Source organism: Mobula hypostoma, chromosome 2, assembly GCF_963921235.1.
Source record: "Mobula hypostoma chromosome 2, sMobHyp1.1, whole genome shotgun sequence".
NCBI lineage: Eukaryota > Metazoa > Chordata > Chondrichthyes > Myliobatiformes > Myliobatidae > Mobula > Mobula hypostoma.
The window spans coordinates 137,762,282-137,775,761 of NC_086098.1; the positions used below are offsets into that span (position 1 = coordinate 137,762,282).

General features: G+C 43.3%; 1 protein-coding gene across 2 annotated transcripts in view; it reads right to left on the reverse strand.

Annotated features, from left to right (window-relative positions):
- The window catches only part of mfsd4b (major facilitator superfamily domain containing 4B), a 43,514-nt gene that overhangs the window by 2,289 nt on the left and 27,745 nt on the right, over window positions 1-13,480 (reverse strand). The window contains exon 4 of one of the 2 annotated variants that reach the window (XM_063040751.1): window positions 4,239-4,304. The exons of the other annotated variant lie outside the window; for it this stretch is intronic. Coding sequence (XP_062896821.1) covers window positions 4,239-4,304 — 66 coding nt within the window. The remainder of the gene's footprint in view (window positions 1-4,238; window positions 4,305-13,480) is intronic. 2 annotated transcript variants of the gene reach the window in all.

Consider the following 13,480-nt stretch of genomic DNA (forward strand, 5'->3'; position numbering starts at 1 on the left):
ACAGGCTGTTGGGATAGTTGATATATGGGTTTTAATTTTCCAGAATTTCTTGAATTTAGGGGAAGTTCCATAAGACTGAAAACTAAGAAATGAAATTCCATTTTTCCCCAAAATGGGGAGAGAGAATCAGGAGACTATGGATCTGCTTAATTAATATTCATCAGTAAAACCAATGATTACCTCAAATCTTTAAACATATTTTTGTCAAAGGAAATTCATGTTTGTCCAATTTATTGGAATTCTTTGAACTATAATGTGCCAAGGATAAAGGGGAACTGGTGGTTACAGTACACAAGACCAAAAAGGCATTTGATAAAGCACAAAAGTTACAGTGGAAAATAAAAGCTTGTGTCAAAAATAGCGTATTGGTGAAGATAGAAGATTGGCTAACAGAAAACAGAGAGGAGGTATAAATGGGTGTTATTCTGGTTGGTAAATTGAAACCAGTGATATGCTACTGCGACCAGCAAATGACTTCAATGAAGTTGCTAGATTTTCTGAAGACAAAGGTAGGAAAGTTGCAAGGAAACATAAGGGCTAAAGATGGTTAAATATGTAGCAAAGTTCAGGCAAATGCATCATATGGGAAAATATGAAAGTAGCCATTTTGGAGGAAATACAAAGTAAATTGAAATAATTGGACTTTGAGGAGCTCCAAGATACAGACAATTCTGTGCGTTTATTTATTGAGATACAGTGCAGAATAGGTCCTTGCAGCCCTTCGAGTCACACCGCCCAATAAACCCTCCCTCCCCCAAGCCCATCCCTAATTTCACCCTAGCCTAATCAAAGGACAATTTAGATAGACCAATTAACCTATCAACCATTACTTCTTTGGACTGAGAGAGGAAACCTATGCAATCATGGGGAGAACGTACAAACTCCTTACAGACAGCAGCAGGGTAATTTTGCAGAAATATCAGGTAACTAGGAAACCAAAAATTATTATTTATTGCAAGAGAAACCAAATACAGAGGAAGGACAGGGAAAATGCCTACATCTGGAATACTGTGTACAGCATTGACTTATTTAAAGGAGGACATTAATATGTTCATTATTAATGATATTAAGCAGTTCAGAAAAGATTTGCTATTAACAGATCCCTGGATAGTGGCAGATTTTTAAGAGAAAAGATTAGAAAGGATAGGTAGTATCTACAAGCTTTTAGAAGAGTTGAGAGAGAATGGAGGGATATGGGTATTGCATTGACGAAAAGGATTACTTAAGGACTTAATTACTAGTTTAATCAGTTTACAACATCATGGGCCAAAGGGCTTGTTACTGTGCTAAACTATGTTTTAGACAAAGATCTTGAAGGATCATGACAAGATGGATGTGGAGAGATGTTTCCCCTCAGGGGTACAACCTTGAACTAGAGCTCACTGCTTAATTCAAAGGTGACACAAAATTCTGTCAGAGGGTCTCAACTCTGGAACTCTCCCTTAAAGAGACATCGAAGCAGAGTGAGAATACTTTTAAAACAGAATGTGAAAAGTTACCAGTGACAAACAAATATTATTCTTCGTAACCCCACCAGCCTCCAGGTCCAACATATTATTCTCCGTAACCCCACCAGCCTCCAGGTCCAACATATTATTCTCCGTAACCCCACCAGCCTCCAGGTCCAACATATTATTCTCCGTAACCCCACCAGCCTCCGGGTCCAACATATTATTCTCCGTAACCCCACCAGCCTCCGGGTCCAACTTATTATTCTCCGTAACTTCCGCCTCCTCCAACGGGATCCCACCACTAAGCACATCTTTCCCTCCCCCCCGCCTGCTTTCCACAGGGATCGCTCCCTACACGACTCCCTTGTCCATTCGTCGTCCCCCCCCCTCGCCCATCCCTCCTCACTGATCTCCCTCCTGGCACTTATCCTTGTAAGCGGAACAAGTGCTACACATGCCCTTACACTTCCTCCCTTACCACCATTCAGGGCCCCAGACAGTCCTTCCAGGTGAGGCGACACTTCACCTGTGAGTCGGCTGGGGTGATATACTGCGTCCAGTGCTCCCGATGTGGCCTTCTATATATTAGCGAGACCCGACGCAGACTGGGAGATCGTTTTGCTGAACACCTACACTCTGTCCACCAGAGAAAGCACTATCTCCCAGTGGCCACACATTTTAATTCCACATCCCATTTCCATTCTGACATGTCTATCCACGGCCTCCTCTACTGTAAAGATGAAGCCACACTCAGGTTGGAGGAACAACACCTTATATTCCGTCTGGGTAGCCTCCAAACTGATGGCATGAACATTGACTTATCTAACTTCCGCTAATGCCCCACCTCCCCCTCGTACCCCATATCCATCCCTCCCCCTCCTGTCTTCTCCTATCATTTTGGATCTCCCCCCCCCCATCTTTCAAATCCCTTACTCACTCTTCCTTCAGTTAGTCCTGACGAAGGGTCTCGGCCTGAAACGTCGACTGCACCTCTTCCTAGAGATGCTGCCTGGCCTGCTGCGTTCACCAGCAACTTTTATGTGTGTTACCCCATCTGTTATTTATTTTTACACACACATTCTTTCTCTCACTCTCCTTTTTCTCCCTCTGTCCCTCTGACTATACCCCTTGCCCATCCACTGGGTTTTTCCCCCCTCCCCCTTTTTCCTTCTCCCTGGGCCCCCTGTCCCATGAGCCTCTCATATCACCTTTGCCAATCACCTGTCCAGCTCTTGGCTCCATCCCTCCCCCTCCTGTCTTTTCCTATCATTTCAGATCTCCCCCTCCCCCTCCCACTTTCAAATCTCTTACTAGTTCTTCCTTCAGTTAGTCCTGACGAAGGGTCTTGGCCTGAAACGTCGACTGTACCTCTTCCTAGAGATGCTGCCTGGCCTGCTGCGTTCACCAGCAACTTTGATGCGTGTTGCAGTGTTGCAGTGACAAACCAGTTGAGGTTATGATCTGATCTATCATAATGTTATTGAACAGTGGAACAAGGGGTTGAGTTCCCCATTTCTACCAAATTGTAAGTCCATATACAGGTACACATTCCTTTATCCGAAATTCTGAAACCCAAAAAGCTCCGAAAACCGAAGTTTTTCTCGCCAACAGCTGACATCACTCAGGTGTGATGTGGCAGCACTAGCAGAGGCTGCCAGATGTCAGTTGTGGCTCAATGCTCATACTGGTTACACCTGCATTTGCCGTTCGCTGATATTTTGTGTTCACTGTTGACTTTGTGTTTAATTTCACTGTGAAAATGTCAAAAAGAGCTGCAGATACCCCTATGGGTAACAATGAGAAGAAGAGAAGGAAGCATCTACCATTATCAATAATGCAGAAAGCAGAGTTATTGCAGAAGCTTGATTGTGGTGTGTCTGTGCAGCGTCTTACTGAAGAAAATAGTGTCAGAACTACCACTGTATATGATTTAAATAAACAGAAAGACAAGTTACTGAAGTCTTATAGTGATAGTGACAGTGACAGTGACATTCTACATTTATTCCAATAAGTCATTTACCATGTGTTTGATTTGGTTCGTTTGAAGCTGTATATTTTTATATTTTATTCAATGTTTTTGTTGGAAATAAAATTTTTTCTTGTCATTATTCCCTAAACAATACAGTATAACAACTATTTACATAGCATTTACATTGTATTATGTATTATAAGTAATCTATAGATGATTTAAAGTATAAGGGAGGATGTGCGTTGGTTTGGTGCGCTGCCGGGTCCTAAAGTCCACCGCACTGAGACAGGTTAAATGAGGGACTTGAACATATGTGTTTTTTGGTATCGGGGGGAGGGGGGGGTCTGAAATCCAAAAAATTCTGAATTCCGAAATGCAACTGGCCCCAAGGATTTCAGATAAGGGATTGTGGACCAGTGGTTCCATGCTTATCATTGCTGATACAACTTCATTATGCCAGCTTTACTGAATCACTGAATTTAAAGTCCCGAGATTCCAGTACCTCTTTAGGACTGTTGTAAAATCCCAAATTATCATTCACCCTGGACTACATGTACTTAGATTATTAGGCCAGTAACCCAACCACTATGATGCTGTGCTCTTGGAGTCGAGGTTCAATTCATCTTTGTGTGCTTAACATCAAATTTATAATAGTTTTCATCCTTGCAAATGGTTCGAGTCTTTCCAGTGAGTTGCTGATCCAGAAGATACACAAAAAGTTGCTCTAAGTATATTCATGAAGATGCTGCAATACTAATCACAAGTTCAGAATTATCAAAACTCTCGAGCATCTATCCACAAGGAGATGATTAACATACAACAGTACGGCACAGGATCAATCCAAGCAGCATCTTCGTGAACCTCGTCTTCATTCTTCCTGTAATCTAGTGACATAAAGTAAAACAGTACTCCAAATGTAGTTCCATCAAATGTTTATAACATGATTTTCCAACTTTGATACTCAGTGCCCCAAGCAATGAAGGCAAGAATGCCATTCAGCTTCTTTATCACCCCGTCTACTTGTGTTGCCACTTTCAGGAGCTATGGACATGGACTGATGTATAGAGGGATTGTGGTGTGCTCCTGTGGGTCTTGCCATTTATTCTATACTTTCATCTCAAATTTGACCTCCAAAAGTGCAATGCCTCATACTGTCCGGATTAAACCATGCCATTTCTCCACCCATACTTCTAACGGATTTCTATTTTTTGACGACCTTCTTTACTATCTCACTAGAAGAACAGCACCTCATATTCCTCTTGAGTCATCTACAATCCAATGTAAACCCACATCCCAGTGTTCCTTTCTTTCCTGATCCACCCAGATCCTTTAGCACCTTCCCTACCCCCACACTGCCTCTTTCCCAGAATATCCACTGTTCTCTAACCTGTTTCTTCACCCACCCACCCCCCACATCCCATTGTTCTCTAACCTGTTTCTCTAGCCCCCCCCACATCCCACCGTTCTCTAACCTGTTTCTTCACCCACGCACCCCCCACATCCCATTGTTCTCTAACCTGTTTCTCTAGCCCCCCCATCCCACTGTTCTCTAACCTGTTTCTTCACCCACGCACCCCCCATATCCCATTGTTCTCTAACCTGTTTCTCTAGCCCCCCCACATCCCACTGTTCTCTAACCTGTTTTTCTACCCCCCCCAACATCCCACTGTTCCCCTTTTGCTCAGCATTCCTACCTTATGTGGTTCCACTTATCAGAATCCATAATCTTTGTTGCTCCAGTATCACCCTCCCACCTCTGTCACTATCTTTTCCCTTCCCTCCCCCACCAGCTCCATCTGACCATCAATCTCTCCTTACCTAGAATCACCTACCATTTAGCAGCTCCTGCACCAGTTCTCTCCTCTGGCGAAGTTACTTCAACACTAAGTCCTGATGCTGGGTCTCAACTCAAATTGTTGACTGTCCTTTACTGCCACAGATCCCACCTGTCCTGCTGAATTTCTCCAGCAGCATGTTTGTTGCTTCCTCACAACAATGCCAATTTGTGTCATCTGCCAGTTCACTGATAGCCCAGCTTCATCACAGGCAAACAAAGGTTATGACAATCACCTCTACAGAATACCATCGGTCAAAGAACTCCAGTCAGAATTACACCACCTTCTAAATCCAAACCAATTTTGAATCCTACTTACAAAGTCACCACAGCCCTCACATCCTCTGGATCAGCATACCATGATGCAAGTTGCTGAACGCATAACTAAAGTCCATGTACACAACATAAACTGGCCTACCCTCATCATCATCATGCCTCAAAATCTGATTCAAGTTTGTGAAACGTGACCTCCCTTATACAAAGTCATGCTGATTACCCTTAATAAGTCCATAGTTTTCCAAATGTGACTAAATTCTACCACCGATGCAAGGCTCAACAACCTATAATTTGCTGGATCATCCCTATTGTCCTTCGTAAAATGAAGCATAACACCAGCTATTCTCCAGTTCTCTGGGATCTCTTTTAGACCATAAAATATGGATCAGAATTGGGCCATTTGGCCCATCGAGTCTGCTCCACTACTTCATCATGGCTGATCCAATTTTCCTCTCAGCCCCAATCTCCTGCCTTCTTCCCATATCCCTTCGTACCCTGACCAAACAAGAATCTGTAAATCTCTGCCTTAAATATACATACAAACTTGGCCTTCACAGCTGCCTGTGGCAAAAAAATTCCATACTCACCTCTCTGGCTAAAGAAGTTCCTCATCTCTGTTCAAAAAGGACACTCCTCTATTCTGAGACTGTGTCCTCTGGTCTTAGACTCTCCCTCCGTAGGAAACATCCTCTCCAAATCTACTCCAAGGCCTTTCACCGTCCCTTAGGTTTCAATGAGGTCATCCCTCATTCTTAAGAATTCCAGTGGATACTGGCTCAGAGCCATCAAACACTCTTCATATGACATTCAAACCTGGAATCATCTTTGTGAACCTCCTTTGAACCCTCTCTAGTTTCAGCACATCCTTTCTAAGGGGCCCAAACCTGCTCACAATACTCCAAGTGAGGCCTCAACAGTGCTTTACAAAGTCTCAAAGTTACATACTTGCTTTTATATTCTAGTCCTCCTAAAATGAATGCTAGTATTAGCATTTGCCTTCCTCACCACAGACTCAACCAACAAATTAACTTTGTCCTGCACACTGACTCCCAAGTTCTTTTGCACCTCAGTTTTTTGTATTTTCTCTCCATTTAGAAAATAGTCAACCCTTTAATTTCTTCTACCAAAGTACCTGACCAAACATCACCCAACACTGTCTTCCATTTGCCACTTCTTTGCCCATTCTCCTAATCTAAGTCCTTCTGTAGCCTCTCTACTTCCTCAAAACTACCTGCCCTGCACCTAACTTCATATCATCTGCAAATGTTGCAACAAAGCCCTCAATTCCATCATCCAAATCATTAATATATAACGTAAAAAAAAAATTGGTCCCAACACAGTTCCCTGTGGAACATAGTCACTGGCAGCCAACCAGAAGTCTCCCTTTATTCCCACTCTTTGCCTCTTGCCAGTCAGCCACTGTTTACCCATGCTAGAATCGTTCCTGTAATACCATAGGCCCATAGCTTGTTAAGCAGCTTCACATGCGGCACCTTGTCAAAGGCCTTCTGAAAATCCAAATACACATCAGTTGATTTTCCTTTGTCCATTCTGCTTGCTATTTCTTCAAAGAATTCCAACAAATTTGTCGGGCAAGATTTTTACTTGAGGAAACCTTGCTGACTACAGCCTATTTTATCGTCTGCCTCCAAGTACCCTGAGACCTCATCCTTGAATATCGATTCCAACATCTTCCCAACCACTGAGGTCAGACCAACTGGCCTATAATTTCTTTTCTTCAGCCCTTCTTGAAGAGAGAAGTGACATTTGCAATTTTCTAGTCTTCCAGAACTATTCTAGAAACTAACAATTCTTGAAAGATTATTATTAATGTCTCCAAAATCTCTTCAGCCACCTCCTTCAGAACTCTGGGGGTGTACACCATCTAGTCCAGGTGACTTATCTACCTTCAGACCTTGCAGTTTCCCCAAAAACCTTCTCCATAGTAATGGTAACTTCACACATTTCATGACCCCTGACACCTGGAACTTCCACCATACTGCTAGCGTCTTCCACAGTGAAGACTGATGCAAAGTACTTATTCAGTTTGTCCACCATTTCCTTGTCCCCATTACTACCTCTCTAGCATTGTTTTCCAACAGTCCGATATCCACTCTCACCTCTCTTTTACACTTTATGTATCTGAAGAAACTTTTGGTATCTTCTTTAATATTATTTTCTAGCTTACTTTCGTATTCCATCTTTACCTTTTTAATGACTTTTTTTAGTTGCCTTCTGTTAGAATTTGAAAGCTTCCCAATCCTCTAACTTCCTGCTAAATTTTGCTCCATTATACTGTATGCTGTCTCTGTGGCTTTTATTTTGGCTTTGACTTCTCTTGTTAGCCATGGTGTGCCTTTACAGTACTTCATCTTTGGGATGTACATATCCTTTGCCTTCCAAATTGCATCCAGAAATTCCAGCCACTGCTACTCTGCCTTCACCCCTGCCAATGTTCTTTTCCAATCTACTATGGCCAACTCCTCTCTCTTTCCTCTGTTATTCCCTTTATTCCACTGTAATACTGATACATCAACTTTAGCTTCTCCTCTCAAATTTAAGGGTGAATTTGATCACATTATGATCACTTGCCCATAAGGGTTCCTTTACCCTTGATTAACTCTCTAATCAATTCCGGCTCATTTCACAACACCCAATCCAGAATAGCTGATCCCCTAGTGGGCTCAAGCCAGCACCAACCTGATTTTCCCAATCTACCTGCAAATTGAAATCCCTCATGACTATTATAAAAATTGTCCTTTTGGCCTGCATTTTCTATCTCCTGTTGTGGTTTGTAGACCACAACCTTACTACTGTTTGGGGGTCTGTATACAACTCCTATAAGTGTCTTCTTACCCTTGCAGTTCCTTAGCTCTATCCACAAGGATTCAACATCTTTCAACCATGTCATCTCTTTCTAATGATTTATCTTCATATTTTACAAACAGCAATGCCACTTCCTCTGCCTTCCTACCTATCCGTTCAATACAACGTGTATCCTTGGACATTGGGCTCCCAGCTATAATCTTCTTTCAGCCACAATTCATTGATGCCCACGTCATACATGCCAATCTGTATCTGTGCTACGTTCATCTATTTTATTCTGTATACTACCCACATCCAAATATAACGCCTTAAGTCCTGCATTCACCCTTTTAGATTTTGTCCACCTTTTACACTGCAACTTATCCTGTTGACTGCAATTTTGTCCTGTCATCAGCCTCTGCTTGCTAGGAGTCTCACTACACATTGCCTCTGTTTGTAAACCAACTACCTCATCTTCATCACTATCACTCCAGTTCCCATCCCCTGCCGAATTAGTTTAAACCCACCCGAACAACTCTAGCCAACCTGCCACAAGGATATTGGAACCCCTCGGTTTCAGGTGTAACCTGTCTCTTTTGTACAGGTCACACCTTCCCCATAAGATCCCATGATCCGTAAATCTGAACCCCTGCCCCCTGCACCAGTTCCTCAGCCACGTTTTCACCTGCCAAATCATTCTATTCTTACTCTCACTGGCACAGGCAGCAATCCAGAGATTACTACCCTGAGGTCCTAGAACATAGAAAATTACAGCACATTACAAGCCCTTCAGCCCACAATAGTATGCCAACCATGTTACCTACTCTAGAAAATGCCTAGAAATTCCCTAGCGCAGTCTATTTTTCTAAGCTTCATTTACCTATCTAAGAGGCTCTTAAAAGACCCTTTTGTATCTGTTGACACCACTGCCTCCAGCAGTGCATTCCATGCACCCACCACTCTCTCTGTGTCAAAAACTTACCCCTGACATCCCCTTGGTACCTATTTCCGAGCATCTTAAAACTATGTCCCCTCATGTTAGCCACTTCAGCCCTGGGAAAAAGCTTCTGGCTATCTACACGATCAATGCCCCTTATACACCTCTATCAGGTCACCTCTCAGAAAGGCAGTGTCCATTATTAAGGACCTCCAGCACCCAGGGCATGCCCTTTTCTCACTGCTACCATCAGGGAGGAGGTACAGAAGCCTAAAGGCACACACTCAGCAATTCAGGAACAGCTTCTTCCCCTCTGCCATTCAATTCCTAAATGGACAGGGAAGTTTTGGACACTACCTCACTTTTTTTAATATACTGTATCTCTGTTTTTGCACATTAATACTGTATATTCAATATACATAATTGATTTATTTATTCTGTTTTTCTCTCTCTCTGCTAGATTATGTATTCCATTGAACTGCTGCTGCTAAGTTAACAAATTTCACGTCACATGCCGGTGATAATAAACCCAATACTGATTCTGATTCATATCCTCCGTTGCTACAAGAAAAAAAGGCCAAGTTCACTCAACCTATTCTCATAAGGTATGCCCTCCAAACCAGACAACAACCTTGTAAATCTCCTCTGCACTCTCCCTCTAGTATCCACATCCTTCCTGTAGTGAGGTGACCAGAACTGAACGCAGTACTCCCAAGTGGGGTCTGACCAAGGTCTTATAGAGCTGTAACATTATCTCATGGCTCTTGAACTCAATCCCATGGTTGATGAATGGCAACACACCATACGCCTTCTTAGCAACACTGTCAACCTGCGCAGCAGCTTTGAGTGTCCTATCGACACAGACCCAAAGATCTCTCTGATCATCCACACTGCCAAGAATCTTACCGTTATATTATCTTCATATTGGACCTACCAAAATGAACCAATTCACACTTACCTGGGTTGAAATCCATCTGGCACTTCTCAGCCCAGTTTTGCATCCTATCGATGCCCCACTGTAACCTCTGACAACCCTCCAGACTATACACAACACCCCCAACCTTTGTCATCTGCAAACTTACAAACCCATCCCTTCTACTTCTTCATCCAGTTCATTTATAAAAATCACAAAGAGGAGGGGTCCCAGAACAGATCCCTGTGGAACACCACTGGTCACCAACCTCCATGCACAATACAAAGCATCTACAACCACACTTTGCCTTCTGTGGGCAAGCCAATTCTGGTCCCCTTGGATCCCATACCTCCTTACTTCTAAATGAGCCTTGCATGGGGAACCTTATCAGATGCCTTACACTACATCCACTGCTCTATCTTCATCAATGTGTTTTGTTACATCCTCAAAGAATTCAATCAGGCTCATAAGGCCGACCTGCCCTTGACAAAGCCATGCTGACTACCCCTAATCAGATTACGTCTCTCCATAAAAATGTCCCGTTTCTCGGCTTTCTACCTTGCTCCCTAAAATCTCTCTTCAGAACCACCTCAACTTGTCTACCTATGTCATTGGTATTGTGACGACAGACCAAATTATCAGAAGATTGATGCCGATAAGAGGACAATGGGGGAACATTCAGAAATGTTAATGAGAGATGAGAGAGATTAACGAAAAGAAGACACTGGTCTGAGTATTGTCAGAGACCGGTTGCTTTGAACCCTGAACTGTTTGAAGTCTGATGGACAGGCGATACCCCAGCAGGGGGATAAAAAGGGACAGGTTCGCTAAGGCAACAGACACACAACTCCACGAGGTAACGAGACCCTGGAAGCGGTGTGCCCCCACAAGTTGGTGGGAGTTTTGGAGGTCTGGTCGTGGGACCAGCCATAGACGCACAGGGTAGAAAGGTACGGGTCGTCAGCAACCTGGTGTGTGTGTCCGCCCTTGCCTGGGTGCCGGGTTCACCGCAGAAGAATGATCGTATCTGGAACGGAGGGGTCATAGTCAGTGACCTCAGAAGACATTACAAAGGGCTCGCCCGAAAGCTAACTGCGAAGAATATCGAAGGTCTGTTTGGAATCCGATTTGAATATTCATTCGTTCTCTCTCTCCCTCCCCAACGGCACAACAGCGATTACTGCGAACTGAAACTGAACTGAACTCTGTCACTTGTGACTGATCATTTTACCCCTAGACTGCGATAGAGCTTGATTGATCCTATTATCCTGGTTCTGTGTACATGTGTGTTTATTCATTGCTAACCTGTTGCATTTATATCCTTACTATTACAGTACTGTGTTACTTATTTCTTTAATAAAACTTTCTTAGTTCCAGTAATCCAGACTCCAACTAAGTGGTCCACTTCTGCTGGTTTGGCAACCCAGTTACGGGGTACGTAACAGTATCAATACGCACCAAGACTTCTGGCAGCTCATCCTTGCCGTTGAGAATGCCATGGACCCGATCCGAGTCATCCCTGATCCTGGCATCAGGAAGGCAACATACCATCCGAATGTCCCTATCGCACTCACAGAACCTTGTGTCTGTTCCTCTGACCAACCAATCTCCTATCAACAGCGCAGTCCTCTTCACCTCTCTGATCTTCTGAGCCACGGCACCAGACTCAGTGCCAGAGACTTGGTCACTATGTCTTCCCCCCCCCCCCCCATAGGTGGTCGTCCTCAATAGAACCTAGTAGTATCTTATTATTGAAGGAATGGCCACAGGTGTACTCTGCTCTGGCTGTGCATTTCCCCTTCTTCTGACAGTCACAGTTACCCGTCTCCTGCAACCTATGGGGTGATTACCTCCCTATAGCTCCTGTCTATCACCACCTCATTCTCCCGTATGAGTCGAAGGTCATAGAGCTGCAGCTCCAGTTCCTTAATACGTTCATTCAGGAACTGCAATGGTGCACCTGGTACAGAAGTGTTTATCTGGGGGCTGGACTTCCCACATCCCACGCAGAATACAGAATACTGCCCCTGGAGCCATTCTCACTAATTTACTATGCCCTAACAGATGAAGAATGAACAAATAGGACAGAGAGAGTAAATTACAAGACAATGTACCTCACCCAAGCCTGATAAGCCAAAGCCACTCTAAACACTGGCACAGTCCAAATGAATGGCAACTCCACTTGCACCTGTGCTATTTTTATTGGCCTTTTCTGATCAATCCCTCTTGCCGATTGATCACTCCTGAACTCAGAAAAACTGTCACGAAATTCTGCCTTCAAGATCTCGATCACTGCTGATTAAAAGATAGCTCTTTTCATGTACCCTGGTGTGGCTTAAGAGGATAAAATACCTCTTTCAAGGCTTCTCTCTCAATATCAAGATAGATCCCATGAGGCCCTGGGACATCCATCTTGACGTTCATCAAAAAAAACCAACACCGTCCTTCTACCATCCTTTCTTCCTTGCACAAATAAGTCAACTCTTCCAAGTGAGTTGTTAATCCAGAAGATACACAAAAAGTTGCTCGAAATATATTCATGAAGCCGGTCGGTGTAGTGGCATCAGCAATGGACTTCAAGGTGAATGGTCCCTGGTTCAACCACAGATAAATGCTAAAGAAACAGCAAGGGGGCAAAGAGGAACAAATATATTCATGAAGATGCTGCAATACTAATCTCAAGTTCAGAATTAACACTAAACTTTGGAAGCTCTATATCCACAAGGAGATAATTAACACACAACAATACAGCACAGGATCAATCCAAGCAACATCCTGGTGCCGATCTCACTACTTCCCCTTGGAGAACACTCATTTAGTACATTGAACACTTACTCTGGCTCCAAGCATAAATCCCCTGCTTTGTCTTTGAGTAGTTCTACTCTCTCCCTAGCTACCCTCTTGTTTTTAATGGATGTATAGAAAGCTTTGGGATTGCCCTTTGACAGTGACCCCTTTTAGCCCACCTAATTCCTTGTTTAAAGCTCTTTCATGTTTCCTTTATATTCCTCAAGAGGCTTGTCTCACTTCAGCTTGTACAACCTTATACATCCTTTTTGTTTGACTAAATTTACAACATCTCTCACCATTAAAGATTCCAAAACATTGCCATCAAATTACAATACAATGGAGATATCGGGAACTGTGCCAAGTTCAGCATTCAAAATAGTGAACAAGAATGTGTGCAGATAACATATTAGGCAACAAGCATGGTTTAATGATAGTGAAAGGCACATGTGCATCTACACCACAGGTTCCCCATGCTGACAGGCTATTAGAAGTAAACAGGTTTTTT